Raw genomic sequence first — 16,014 nt, 5'->3', positions numbered from 1 at the left:
AAACTACAAACATTGATTAGACCATGAAGAAAAATAAATCTTATTTAAAGGTCACTCTAGTGCAAAAAGGAAAAAAAAAAAAAAAAAAAAAACCCAACTGCAAAATTCTCTGACCACCTGGAAATTTACAAATGCTCTTGAATTTAAAAAGATATCCAAACTATAATTACAGATTGTAAAGGGCATAAGAAAAACATAAAAACTAAGTGGATGTGGTCAAATGCACAGACATTAGTTGAGCTAGTTAAATGAAATAACTGAAGGATTTCAGGAGCTGTAACATCACCTGCTAACTCTTCCTTAAGGATACATCTATCCTGTTTCTTTAGCTGAACATCCATCCCTATCTACCAACCTGAACAGTTTGACTAGAAGAACATCCCTACAAATGTACCACATGGACCCACAGCTTACATATAGAAGCCCACAGTCATGCAAGGAGGAGGTTCAACTGCAAACTCATCCCACTTCCCCAGAGCTAAACACCACTTGCACAGAAATTAAGAGTACAAGCCTTGAAGAAGAGTACAATACCTACCTTTGGAAACCTGGCTCTGTCACTTAACAGCTGTGTAACCTTTAGAAAAATATCTATGGTTCTCTGTGTATTAGTATGCTCAAAATACATATAAAACAGTACCTTCTGGACATAAGCCCTTAATACCAAATACTACTATTGTTATGTTTTATGTTCATTTTCTTTGCAGTTTTAAAAACTGTTCCTCTTTCTTCCAGTCTAATATCATTGTTTTTATTCTCCAATAATTTGTTTTTCTGCTTCTATTCCACTAGATACTGACATTAAATTTTAATAAATATTTTTGAAGATATTTAATCTTTTGAAGATATAAATATCAAAAGTTAAATATAAGGTATAACCTGAACCCTTCTCACCATGGTGTACAAAATTTCCTCACAAGATTAGTGAGATTCAAACTGCTACTAATTTTTGTTTTTACATCTTTTCTATTTCAAAAACCCCTTCTGAAAATTTGAATTATACCTCACAACATTAACAATTATCTAGACAACAGTAAAACTGACCCCTGCTCCTTTCTGCTTGTATAAAATCCCATATGATGTAAGCTATTATGATTGCTGAAGATTTAATATGATGAATTCCAGGGTGCTTCCATTTCCTGAACTGTTTTCAAAGTAACATTAGTCTATTACTGAGGTTTTTTTTTAATCTCTGAATATCATGTCATACCTACTATAGCAGAACAGTATAATGAAAGAATGGTTTCACAGGTTTTAAAAGTGAAATATTAAAACACTGCTTACTGACTGGCTACTGACATTGGACTAATAATTTAATCTCTATCTGTCCTCTAATTCATATTTTATCTGTAAAAAAACAGACCACTTCACTGAGTTGTGATGAGATTCAAATAAGAAAATTTTTATGTAAGTGACAGAGCTGCAAAGTAAATGAATACAAGAGGTTATACTGAAAATGGCAGAAAGTCAGTTTATGTTCCTATTCTTTTCTTCTAAGAGATGAAGGACTTTTAAAAACATAAACAATAAGAACAAAAATGAATTAATTTTGAAATGAGACAAAAGTTAGAAATAAACAAGAATTAAACTGATAAGGGAAAAACACTTTCGTGTGAGGAAAAGTATGGTAATTGAGTGTAAGGCAGTTTTTAACATCCCAGCAACTTAAATATATTGGACAAGAAAAACCATGGTGTCATATCATACTGTAATACAGAAAGTAACGTACCATACTATCAGATGAAACTTTTTCTGGCCTGTGGCAGCAAGATATCACATGAACTACATTGAAATTTTAAGTTTTTTCCAAAGGAAGTCAAATTTCTACCCATGTATTTTAGAATTAAGTGATGGACCATCCCATCTTAAATTAGATGTAATTCCAATCACTTGGCCTAAGTGGTAAGTGTATTCTGAAGATAGAGAAATAAAACTTTAAAAGTGATAGCACCCACAACATCCTTTGTCCCCAAACCACTTCAGTTTCATATAGAAAAGAAATACATAAATTATTTTTCATATATAGACTAAGACAATTATTTTAATGATTCTAACCATGTTCTATCTTGGTATTCCTGAGATTATACTCCCAGAAACTGTTTGGTTCATAAATCTACTTTTAAAATTCTATTGTGAGAGAACTGCAAATTGTTTTGATCACAGAAGAATTGGTATTTCCTTGAAACAGCAAATTGGAAGCACTAGTACTGAAAACTTGCAGTTCAGGGCATTTAAGTATCTTGAGTAAGGTCTCCAAATAACCGTCTGTTTTGTGTTACCATGGCAGCACTTCCGTTCACTGAGCCTGTTCACAAACTATCAGTAACAAGATAGAATTATGTATTTGCTAATCTATGTTTTAGAGTCTAAAGCAAAAAACTTATTTTTAAATCTAAGTCTCAGTTAAAAACTATGTCTCTTTATTGTTGTGCTTAGATGATAGAACACAAATACTAAAGAGTTTAAGAAGTATTATTTTAAAGTGAATATGACTATTACAAGAAATGCTTTTTTGTGCAGTGGAAACAGGAAATGTGCATTCTCTCATGTACTATTTTGCATTTTGAAACTCTAAGGCTTTTGGACATATTTGGTAAAGAACCACTGAAGGTTCTGAAGAAATAAGGAATATACTGAGACTTGAACTTTTAAGATTTATCTTAATGGAAGTTGTAAAGAACATTGGAAGAAACAAAGTTCACTATTCCTGGAATGTTTTCATGTACCTGCACTGTACATTTTAATATTTCCCCCCCTGACTACCTTTTTCAGTGGTTTTTAGAACCACTGAATTTAAAAGGGCATTCATAATTCTTGCTCATAGTGTGAATTTTCAATGGTGGCTTGCATGACTTCATTTCTTGGGATTCAGCTATTGAAGCAAATCACACCACGAAAATGTACAGCCTGAAATTGTACAGGCAAAACTTAGGATTTCACGTTCCCCAGCTAAATTCTCACATTAAATATTTTAGTCTGGGTTTTATAACAAAGTTCGAAAAGCAGATTTTAAGACTTCAATGTTAATGTTCAAAACATAAAAACAAAACAAAAACACCTTGTCTAGCTTTTCTGATTTTAAAATTCATAAATAACAAGCCAAGATTCTTAGGCCTATCTTTTGAGAGTGGTAACTACGGTATGGATGAGGGCAGGGAGCTAAGCAGCAGCCATAGCAGGTGACTAAGTATCTATATCAACCTGTGGTTTGACCTGGACCTTTGTAATCTTGCTTTCTTTTTTGAGATTATCATCTCCAGACAATTATTCATCAGAAAAAGTGCTTTTCAAGGTTGCCAAACCTAATGGAAGTGAGTATAACTTACTTGTCTTTTGCACGTTGAAAAAGGAAAAAAATCAGTATTTTGAGGTACTGATTCAAGCAGTAGTTTATTAAAAAAATAAAATAAAAACAAACCACAAGCACTCCCAATCTCACTTGAATTTATCACTTTTTGTCCAAATTTTGCACTTAATGACATAATGTTGGCAGCTTGAAAATGGCCACGATAGAAATATTTATATCATGGAAATTGGCAAAAGTGATACCTTCACCCTCACCCAATTGTTAAATATTTAGCAATACACCACTGTTCATGTATTTTTAATTCTAATCTTTTGGCTGCTACTTGATGCTAATCAAGTTTTTTTCTTCTTTCTTTTGGCTGTGAGATGCAGCACGTGGGATCTTAGTTCCCTGACCCATATCAGATCTGCACTCCCTGCAGTGGAAGTGTGGAGTTTTAACCCCTGGACTGCCAGGGATATCCCCATTTTCAAGTTTTTTTTTTGCAATATTTGACACTGTTGCTCATTCACACTTAAACTTACCCTCGCTGGCTTCCATTATACCATACTTTCCCTAGACCCTTCTACTAAAAACCAATGCTGATGACTAGTTTCTTTTATATCTTGCCATAAGCATAAATACAATAGGTCTAAAACTAGAAAAGAATTAACTGATACAGTTCAAAAAATAAAATCTAATGATGCATAGTAGAAAGAATACATACAAAATTTTCAACACTTTCAGTCATTTGAAAGGAGAGTCTGACTGATAGGGGAATGCGTTTCCAAAATGACTTACTCATATGTATATTGAGTCTGATTTCCTTGCCATACGGGTCTCTCCATAGGGCTATTTAAATGTCCTTATGATACAGCAGCTGACTTCCCATATAGCTAACTGGCCAAGAACCCAAGATGGAAGCCATGTCTTTTATGACCTGGATTCAAAAGGCACACTCCATTTCCATAATATCCTCTTGGTTACACACACCAGCCAAATTCCGTAGTGAAGGGGGACTCTGCTGCTGCTGCTAAGTTGCTTCAGTCGTGTCCAACTCTGTGCGACCTCATAGACGGCAGCCCATCAGGCTCCCCTATCCCTGGGATTCTCTAGGCAAGAACACTGGAGTGGGTTGCCATTTCCTTCTCCAATGCATGAAAGTAAAAAGTGAAAGTGAAATCGCTCAGTCGTGTCCGACTCTTTGCGACCCGATGGACTGCAGCCTACCAGGCTCCTCCATCCGTGGGATTTTCCAGGCAAGAGTACTGGAGTGGGGTGCCATCGCCTTCTCTGAAGGGGGACTCTACAAGGGCACAGATACTGGAAGGCAGGGCTCATTTGGGGGCTACCTTGGAGGCTAGCTATAACAGACTGATCCTTAAAAATTGCTGAGGCTTTTTAATGGCTGAGCACATAGCTGGCCTTCATAAATATTCCATGTGTAGTAAAGAATGTGTTAAATAGCAATTTATTACATAGCAGTAGATAACTAATACAATCTCCTTTAATCGTAAGAAAATGATGTGTCCAAATGCCTTGCTACCCAAGGTGTCTCATGGATTAGAGGCATCAGGATCACCTCAGAGCCTGTTAGAAATTAGAAAGCCTCAGTCTCCATCCTAGATTTGCTGGAGAAGAATGTGTATTTTAACAAGATCCCCAGATGATCAGTAGATACTTTCAAGTCTGAACAGCACTGTCCTATGAAATCCTTCAGTTATCTAAAGATTTAATTACTTGCTTTTTAAACTTTTATTCCAGAATTTTTATATCAGAACTTTCTGCTGCCACTTGGGTTATAGAAAACTACAAAAGAACAACACTCCTAGATTAACAAGAAAAAAACCAAAATAATCTACAAAACCATAATTTTTTATGAGCCTGAGAATTTAGACTGCAAGAAGAATTGATTTTGAGGTGTGACAGGATCTGTGAGGAGGGATGAAACATAAGAGCTGTTTCACTTTTGGTACAGCATGGAAAAAGTGGCAGTTACGATAAAAAGTAAGAAAACAAAATACTCAAGGAGACCTAAGGAAGACACCCTTGGAGATGGAAATAGATGTGTTGAGCCGACTATGGTCTGTGGTTAGAGCAAGGATATCAGGCATAGCTCATTCATGCTCCAGACCCTGAGTGAGTATAAGGTAAGATCAGGTGTCCCTCTGGGAGAGGCACTAAATCTGCCTAAACCCTGGACAAAGCAAATAAGAAGCAAAAGCTGTCTGCCACTGAGAGAGAGAAAAAGTACCCTCCCTCACCCCAGTCACCAGCAAAAGACAGCTACTGTTGGAAGAAAAGTACAAAACCCAGTTATCCTCACACTTTACTGATACTAGGCAATGCAGTATACATCATGTGGAGAAAGACAGGAAATTAGCTCATGCTCAAATGCTCCAAAGATACAAAGCAGAGATCTGCTGCCACTGGGAAATGGTCACTCACTTGTACCCAGAACTTCCCACTGATATTAGGTAACATTTACTTACCATGATGGGAGTGGACAAGAAACTGGCCTGAATGCTGGAACAGTGCTGTTCAAAAGGAACTTATACAATGACAAAGTATCCTATATTTGTTCTCTCCAGTATACCAACCACTAGCCACATGGAGGTCTCTGGCTATTGATAAGTGCAGCTCTGGACTTCACTGGGTGGATGGGAGTCTGCTCATGGAAGAGACAGGGCGTCCCACACTTGAGGCACGGGCATACAATAAGCCTGCCTGACACTAAAACTGGAGAAGAACCAAGAAACCTATCCTGTTCACACCAAGAACCTTGCACCAAGTAACAAGGAAGAACGATCTACTGCTAAGGGAGGAGTAAGCGTACAGAGAGAAATATTTAACTCCCCTCCCACTTCTAAGCTAAATGTGTCACAAACTGACAGATAAAGGTGGAGCAGAAAAGCTAAGAAAAATCACCTGACATTCCAGGCCTCACACTAAATACAAAGTATCAGCAGTCTCTCCATAGTAATGTAAAGACTATGGTATATCAAAGGTAACTATGACAACCACAAAACCCACCCAACTCAACTATTAACTAGATTGATCAATACCTGTCCATACTAACAACCTGATAGGAGTAGAGTCATATCTATTTCTTGATAGAAATATTCTTTACTCCAGTTTCTACCATTTTTTAACAAGCAATGTCTGATATTTAATGCAAAATTATGTGACACACAAAAGCAGGAAACAAAACAATTAACAAAACCAGACTCAGAGATGGTCCAAATATTGAAATTATCAGACAGACACTGTGACTGTGATTAATTTGTTTAACAGACCTAGTGGGAAATTTTTAGCAGAAAGTTGGAGACTTTTTAAAGGAAAATGAAAATACTTAAAAAAAAAATGAAGATTTTATTAGGCTGATCAGCAGAATGGATACAAGAAAGAAAAAAACTGTACAAAGATCAATAGAAATTATCCAAACTGAAACAAAGAAAAAAGAGTAGGAAGAGGGATAGAGCAATCAAGAGGTGAGACAACAGCAAATGGTCTAACATATTTTCATTGTAGGTGGTGAATCACAAGAAATATTTGAAGAGATAATGAGGAAACAAATTTCTAAGTTTAATGAATGACAACAAACCACAGATCCAAGAATGTCAGAATAACCAAGGCAGGATAAAATAAAGAAAAACACACTTAGGCACATCATAGTCAAATTGCTAAAAAGTAGTGATAAAGATAAAAATCTTGAGGACAGTAAGGAAAAAAAACTACAAACAAAAGAACAAAGATAAGAATGCCAACAGACTTCTCATCACAAACTATGCTACCCAGAAGACAAGAGAATAATGTCTTAAAAGTATTTAAATAGAAAACAAATAATGCAATAATAGATTTAAATCCAACTGTATCAATTACACTAATGTAAAAGATCCACATTCCAATTTTAAGGCAGGCACTGTCATATTGAATAAATAAGAATTTATAAATACAGCAACAAGAACATTACAGAAACTAAAAACAGAAAGTTGGGATATTAAAAAAACTAATTAATTATAATCGAACCACTTTTTTGTATACCTGAAACTAATGCAACATTGTAAATTAACTATACTTCAATTTTTAAAAGTTAAAGAAAATAAAAAGGAAATAATAAACTCCTAATTTATACCTAATTTGTACCTTTAGTAGACTGAACATAATTCTGCTAGATTTATATCAATACTGAAGAAACTTCAAAACATCTGAGATGAAAGTAAATGGTGAATAAAATTAAGTTCAAACTGAAGTAATCTGACTTGACTATTTTTTGTCTTCCTTTGACTTCCTCATATTTTAAGATCTCCGTCCTATTTTTCCCCCACCTCCCTAAATATAGCAACGTTTATAAACACTGACCTTGCCATGGCTTCTTTCCACTTTCTGAAAACATTTATTCAGGGACAGATTATGTCGAACAGAATTCTTCCAGCCAGTTGGTGCAGTTGCAAAATATGGGAAGCGGTTCAGAATCCAACTATAAATTTCTTTGACTGGCAAACACTTATTTGGAGAGTGTTCAATAGCCATATAAATGAGAAGACTAAAGGAGTATGGGGGCTTTGAAGTTGCTGATTTTTTTTCTTGGCTCTGATAGCACGACGGTCCAAAGGATGGCACATCATCTCCTTCTATGTCATACAATGGACTAACAATTGGAAGACCTTCGCTTCCAAAGCTGAAGTTGGTTAGGAGATTAGTACTTTCGTGAAGCCAGTTCAAGTTTGTGAGTTCATCATCTGCTGACTCATTGTCCACTAGAGTGGCCTTTGGCCTGGCAGCATCAACAGCTTCAGGCAAGCTTCCCATTTTGTAAATCTGGCTCAATCCTGCAACCTTTTCAGCTCCTGGAGTTTCAGCTCTCTTTTCTGGAGTCATTCCAATTACTGGACCCATTTACTCTTACAGTTCTGTAACAAAAGAAACAATTATCAACCAATGTTATACTTAAGATTCATAAGCACATGGAAAAAGGAAACACAAATTTAAATATCCCCAAATCAGAGAAATTTTATAATCAATATCCCATATAATATTTAAGTATATTTGCATAACAAATGCTAAAGGTTATAATACAGAATTTATTTTATGTTATTTGAAATGGCTATAAATAAAATGCCCCACTATAGCACAATATGTACAGGTGATATTAATAAAGTTGAATGTATTCTGAATACTTATTACAGTCCCTAGCCCATAATAACTGCCTAATAAGTAATGTGTGCTATTACTAAAAATGAATAATTGTATCTTTGAATTCTAAAATTCTATAATCTATTCATCTATAATTTCACTATAATTACAGTGAAATTAACAGTCATACATAAGGCTCAAAATAGATAATAATCAAATTTAAAATAAGCTCAAACAGTAATTCCAAATAAACTTTCCTCAAATATGATTATAATACTATAAAGAAATAATTTCTAATATTTTTATAGTATATCATACTAAAAAGATAACATTTCTTAATCACTAAATTCATTACTAGCAAAATCATATTTACTACAGATTTATTATTGTAAATTCCAGTATTTCAGAGAGCTGAAACTCCAGTATTTATTATTGTAAATTCCAACATTTTAACTCTTCCTTCTATATACTATCTCATCAAGTACTGATGGTGAAAGGTTGACATTCTTAGTCAAGTTTGAACTGTCACTGTATTTTCAAGGGGAGGAAAAAAAGCTGTTTCTAAGCTATCCTTTTTTATTTCTATTCTCTCAATGATTTTTTTTTACTTCTGAAACATACTTCAATTCAAACATCTTACTACGGAAGAATAACTGACCAAAAGGGAAAGTGGCAGAACTAAAGTGCCATTTAGTTCATTTTCCATGGTTCATCAAGGTAACTCACTTCCGAATTCTGTGAAAAACTCTACGTATACTATTATTCTAGTCAAACTTCTTATATTTATGTAAGTGAAATAAGAGAAGCAACCCCGGGATTTTATTTTATTTAAAACATAGCTGGCAGGTTTCTCTAATTATGAAAACTGGTCAATGTTGGATATAAAACAATCTGGATTCTTGTAGCTATTAGATGTAATCTCAGAATACCCAATTATCAGTAACATCCATCAGCTAATATTTGGGGTGTAAGCCATTGTACTAAATACTACATATTGTATCTTAAATGACTATCAATTAAAATGCATAAATTTTATTTACACTATTACTTAGTTCTACATATGGTCCTTTTCCTCCCACTGTGAATCCCATGATAAGAGTCTTTAATACATCGTAACAAAACATTGGGCATAAGGAGGCACTCAAATTATAATTTCAAATTGAAATGAACTTATAAGCAACAAATACCAAGTGCTGTGCTACCTGCTTTTAAAAGTTACTTTATTTTCGAAACAAACCATTAATGCTAGGAAATATCCCCACTAGTTACAATAAGAAAGTTGAAAATCCCTGTTATGGAAGCCAAGTAAGTAAACTGCCTAATGTTCTAAAGCTAATAAAAAGTGAAGCCAAAATTACAAACTACGCTGAGTTCAAGATTCAAGCTTCTTTGTCCATTCGAGTACACTCAATTTCTTCAGGAACATTCATTTTTAGCAACACTACTTAAAACAGATACTGTTGACAGTCTCATCAGAAACTAATTCAAATGGTTGCAAATATGTCATCCTCTGAATCACAAGTTTAGAATGAAATCCCATTACTTTAAGATGCAAGACAATACTATGGCAGCAAACGTGCCAAAGATTACATAAAGCATTGCTTGCTTGGTTACTTTGCCTCAGTTGTGTTCAACTCTTTGCCAGACAGGACTGCAGCCTGCCAAGCTCCTCTGTCCATGGGATTCTCCAGGTAAGAATACTGGAGTGGGTTGCCATTTCCTTCTCCAAGGGATCTTCCCCACCCAGGGATTGAACCTGCATTTCTTATGTCTCCTGCATTGGCAGGTCGGTTCTTTACCACTAGCACCACATATAGCCAAGCAAAGTTAAAAAATCAAGTTTAAAGACTGACATCCTCTTAGTTAGGTTTCAGTTGTTACTGTATTTTCAAGGAAAGAAAAAAAGCTGTTTTTAAACTATCCTTGACGAGTACTTTAGAACACCAAGTCCACCAAAATAAATAGGCAAATGACCTTTCCCTACAAATAAGTATATAAATAACAAACATATGTATTAGAAAATATTCAACTTCACTGATTATTAAAAAATACAAAACAAAAATGTGACATTAAGTATGATAATATACTTAGAGTAGTGTCTGATAAACACAAATAATTAGTAACATTATACAAGTTTTGTTGCCTAATGTCAATGGTTTCATGCTAATGCTCAGTTGTTCACTTTTTGTGAACTCGTGGACTGTAGTCCACCAGGCTCCTCTGTCCATGGGATTTTCAGGCAAGAATACTGGAGGAGGTTGCCACTTCCTTCTCCAGAGGATTTTTCCACGACCCAGGGATCAAACTTGCGTCTCCTGCATTGGCAAGTGGATTCTTTACTACTGAGCCACCTGGGAAGCCCTATCACCAACCAATTAAAAAAATTTGTAATAACACAATTTTGGGCAAGGACTTGGGGCCATTTTGAAAAACAAGATGGCAATATGCACCAAGAATCATTAAAAATGTCATATTCTTTGATTCAATGCTTCCACTTATGAGTCACTCCAGTGAAATAATCCTAAATCAGAGAAAATATTCTCTCCTTATCTTTTACACACACACAAACACACGCACGCACACAGATGTTTATCCAGGAATTATGAAAAAGAGGAAAACTATAAAGTTTATATATTTTATTACAGAGAAATAGCTAAGTAAATGAAAGCGCATCTATTTAATCTAATATTTAGCAGTCATTAAAAATGAAAATTATGAAGTAAAAATTGAAGATTGTGAAGTAAACAAAAAGGTTTACTAAAAACTGGCAAAAAAAAGTAGGAAATATACAAGAAGCTAACAGTGGTTTATACAGTGGAAGTGAGAAATAGATTTAAGGGCCTAGATCTGATAGAGTACCTGATCAACTATGGAATGAGGTTTGTGACATTGTACAGGAGACAGGGATCAAGATCATCCCCATGGAAAAGAAATGCAAAAAAGCAAAATGGCTGTCTGGGGAGGCCTTACAAATAGCTGTGAAAAGAAGAGAAGCGAAAAGCAAAGGAGAAAAGGAAAGACATAAACATCTGAATGCAGAGTTCCAAAGAATAGCAAGAAACGATAAGAAAGCCTTCTTCAGTGATCAATGCAAAGAAATAGAGGAAAACAACAGAATGGGAAAGACTAGGGATCTCTTCAAGAAAATCAGAGATACCAAAGGAACATTTCATGCAAAGATGAGCTCGATAAAGGACAGAAATGGTATGGACCTAACAGAAGCAGAAGATATTAAGAAGAGATGGCAAGAATACACAGAAGAACTGTACAAAAAAGATCTTCACGACCCAGATAATCACAATGGTGTGATCACTCACCTAGAGCCAGACATCCTGGAATGTGAAGTCAAGTGGGCCTTAGAAAGCATCACTACGAACAAAGCTAGTGGAGGTGATGGAATTCCAGTTGAGCTATTCCAAATCCTGAAAGATGATGCTGTGAAAGTGCTGCACTCAATATGCCAGCAAATTTGGAAAACTCAGCAGTGGCCACAGGACTGGAAAGGTCAGTTTTCATTCCAATCCCAAAGAAAGGCAATGCCAAAGAATGCTCAAACTACCGCACAATTGCACTCATCTCACACACTAGTAAAGTAATGCTCAAAATTCTCCAAGCCAGGCTTCAGCAATATGTGAACCGTGAACTTCCTGATGTTCAAGCTGGTTTTAGAAAAGGCAGAGGAACCAGAGATCAAATTGCCAACATCCACTGGATCATGGAAAAAGCAAGAGAGTTCCAGAAAAACATCTATTTCTGCTTTGACTATGCCAAAGCCTTTGACTGTGTGCATCACAATAAACTGTGGAAAATTCTGAAAGAGATGGGAATACCAGACCACCTGATCTGCCTCTTGAGAAATTTGTATGCAGGTCAGGAAGCAACAGTTAGAACTGGACCTGGAACAACAGACTGGTTCCAAATAGGAAAAGGAGTTCGTCAAGGCTGTATATTGTCACCCTGTTTATTTAACTTACATGCAGAGTACATCATGAGAAACGCTGGACTGGAAGAAACACAAGCTGGAATCAAGATAGCCAGGAGAAATATCAATAACCTCAGATATGCAGATGACACCAGCCTCATGGCAGAAAGTGAAGAGGAACTAAAAAGCCTCCTGATGAAAGTGAAAGTGGAGAGTGAAAAAGTTGGCTTAAAGCTCAACATTCAGAAAACGAAGATCATGGCATCCGGTCCCATCACTTCATTGGAAATAGATGGGGAAACAGTGGAAACAGTGTCAGACTTTATTTTTCTGGGCTCCAAAATCACTACAGATGGTGACTGCAACCATGAAATTAAAAGACACTTACTCCTTGGAAGCGGAGAAGGCAATGGCACCCCACTCCAGTACTCTTGCCTGGAAAATCCCATGGACAGAGGAGCCTGGTGGGCTGCAGTGCAGGGGGTCACTAAGAGTCGGACACGACTGAGCGACTTCACTTTCACGCATTGGAGAAGGAAATGGCAACCCACTCCAGTGTTCTTGCCTGGAGAATCCCAGGGATGGGGGAGCCTGGTGGGCTGCCGTCTATGGGGTCCCACAGAGTCGGACACGACTGAAGTGACTTAGCAGCACTCCTTGAAAGGAAAGTTATGACCAACCTAGATAGCATATTCAAAAGCAGAGACATTACTTTGCCAACAAAGGTTCGTCTAGTCAAGGCTGTGGTTTTTCCTGTGGTCATGTATGGATGTGAGAGTTGGACTGTGAAGAAGGCTGAGCGCCGAAGAATTAATGCTTTTGAACTGTGGCGTTGGAGAAGACTCTTGAGAGTCCCTTGGACTGCAAGGAGATCCAACCAGTCCATTCTGAAGGAGATCAGCCCTGGGATTTCTTTGGAAGGAATGATGCTAAAGCTGAAACTCCAGTACTTTGGCCACCTCATGGGAAGAGTTGACTCATTGGAAAAGACTCTGATGCTGGGAGGGATTGGGGGCAGGAGGAGAAGGGGATGACAGAGGATGAGATGGCTGGATGGCATCACTGACTCGATGGACATGAGTCTGAGTGAACTCTGGGAGTTGGTGATGGACAGGGAGGCCTGGCGTGCTGCGATTCATGGGGTCGCAAAGAGTCGGACAGGACTGAGCGACTGATCTGATCTGAACAGTGGTTTATATAATAACTTGGTGATTTTTTTCTTTGTTATATTTTCCAGTGTTTAAGATGTTTATTACTTTTATAGTTTAAAATTAAAACAATATACTCAAGGCAGAAAAGGTTGTGTTAGATTATTTTTAGTTGTATTTCCATTTCACACAAAACAAAATCACAAAACAGTCAGTCTGATCAAAGGCCTCTAGTCAAAAAACAGAAGCTACCTCTCATATTCTTAGTACAGTTTACTTTGTTACTAAGCTTTTCTGTAACACAATTTAGCTCACTGGTATGTGGGTAAAAGATTTTAGTACAATGTGAGAGTCACATAGGTTTGCACATGATTTTTCTCAGCCTATGTCTTTACACTACTAACTAATAAAAGCTAAACCTGAAATAAGCTAACATAGTGGAAAGCAGTAAGCTGCTGATGATACAGAACTGTACACAATTCTCTTTCAACCCATTTTCCTCCTCTTGGCACAGCTTGGCCACATGCATTTTCTAGAAAATACTTAATGAAATCTCTTCTCCAGATCTTTATGCATTTTACTGCCTCCATAACCCTGTAGCTTCAATCTTTCCTTGCACACCCTTCAATCAGGCTTAGTTTTTTTTTTTTTTAAATCTCAGGTTGACTGTAATATTTCTTTACTTGTAATAGATTTAATGTATTTTTTAAAATATTCTAGCATTCTTATTAAGATTTACTTCTGTTAGTGTTCTGGTTACAAAGCTTTGCAAGTATTGGGTGTGACCCATATCACCTGCCCACAGTGTTTTCAGAAATATGTAATATGTAACACTGTAACAAAAGGTCTATATATTCTACACCAAAATCAAGAAAACTTTTAGCTTTAAGTTTTTATGAAACTACTTCTTAAAATGAACTGAAAATATTCAGTAGCAGGTAATAATATGCATGGAAGTTTGATTCATAAAGCGAAATAAGTACAGAAATAAAAGGAAACCTGGACTAGTGATGTAATACTTCCTTTCAGTAATCTTTTAAGAACAATACTTCAATCAACCAAATATAATTGTTATACATAATAAATGTCACTCAAAATAGGCAGTTAAGCCTAGAAAATGTGGGATTTGAAAAATATATCCTAGGCTTCCCCTGGTGGCTCAGGGAAAGAGTGGTTAACAGTCTACATGCCAGTGCAGGAGACAGGGGTTTGATCCCTGACCTGGGAGGATCCCACATGTCTTAAGGAGCAACTTAAGGCCGTATGCCAAAACTACTGAGCCTGTGCTCTGGAGTCTTGGAGCTGCCAACTACTGAGCCCATGTGCTGCAGCTACTGAAGCCTGCATGCCCTACAGCCCATGCTCAGCAACAAGAGAAGCCTCTGCAATGAGAAGCCTGCCTGCACACCACACTAGAGAGTAGTCCCTGCTTGCCAAAACTAGAGAAACCCTGCGTGCAGCAATGAAGACGCTGCACAGCCAAAAAGAAATAAAAATGTATCCTAATTTATTAGGTGTGGAACTAACATAACTCAAATAATGAATACATTCACTATCCGATTTCTAAAACCAAGACACTGCTACAAAAAAAAAAAAAAAAAAAAAGGAAGTAAATGTACAAGACAATTTAGCAAAATACACATTTCTGACTCTAAATCTACACTTCAGGAAAGAACAGAATTTTCTCTCACAAGGACAATTTTTAAAGTGGAGAGTTCAAATAATCCCAGTATTATTTGAGCCCCTGCCTAGAGTTTCACTGTGTATCGGTCATGCAGTATCTTGAGAAGAGGGCTCAGTATTAAAATGCACCACATTTTTTTCAACTATGCAGCTCATACATCTCTAAAGGTGTCTAACAGGGAACTGCATGTCTGCATATCGTGTTCAATGATACAGTGATACTCAACTTCAGGGCAAGAAAAATAAGATTTCATATTGAAATTCTTAGATCACATCTCAAAATGTTAGAGGAGAGCACTTTTGCTTAGGTTTGTATTATTAATAATACTTGTCTGAGAGGAAATGCTTGACAGAGAATAAATAAGGGAAACCGAGGCAGTGAATTTTCAGTGTTACAAGGTGCTGAATTAAAGGTATTAGAGATCACACTGAGAGCTTTTTTTTTGCCCAAAATAACTAAGAAACCTCCTAAACGTCCAGTGTTGTTTAAAACCACGTAGATTTTTATGACTTAATCTGTTCACACTTTAATTAACTGTATCAAAGACAAAGCAAATGAAATTTTTTTCCTTTATAATTAGAATCCTTGAATATTTATTACTTAGCCCTCTAAGTTTTTCACACATCTTACAAAATTGAGTTGTACTGAAGCTTGTTTTCCTGTCCACCAAATTCATTAACATTACTGCAGCAGTAATTCATTCATTTTTTTACAGATGACTTACATTCTACTTTATGAATATACCACAATTTATTACACTCTTTAGACATTTATGTTTATGTTCGGGGCTATTACAAGTAGTATTGCTATGGACATCCTTGTTTATATCCCTTGGAAC

The 16,014-nt window shown here is 36.2% G+C and overlaps 1 protein-coding gene across 4 annotated transcripts in view; it reads right to left on the bottom strand.

The window, feature by feature from the left end:
* Nucleotides 1–16,014, bottom strand: part of FOXN2 (forkhead box N2) — a 59,467-nt gene that overhangs the window by 18,360 nt on the left and 25,093 nt on the right. For all 4 annotated transcript variants that reach the window (XM_061432301.1, XM_061432298.1, XM_061432300.1 and 1 more), the window contains one exon: nt 7,649–8,199. In XM_061432301.1, the coding sequence (XP_061288285.1) occupies nt 7,649–8,185 (537 nt within the window). In that variant the 5' untranslated portion in view covers nt 8,186–8,199. The remainder of the gene's footprint in view (nt 1–7,648; nt 8,200–16,014) is intronic.

Source organism: Bos javanicus, chromosome 11 (genome assembly GCF_032452875.1).
Source record: "Bos javanicus breed banteng chromosome 11, ARS-OSU_banteng_1.0, whole genome shotgun sequence".
NCBI classification, from domain to species: domain Eukaryota; kingdom Metazoa; phylum Chordata; class Mammalia; order Artiodactyla; family Bovidae; genus Bos; species Bos javanicus.
Note: the sequence above shows the minus strand (reverse complement) of the source record. Positions and strands in the feature narration are given on the sequence as shown.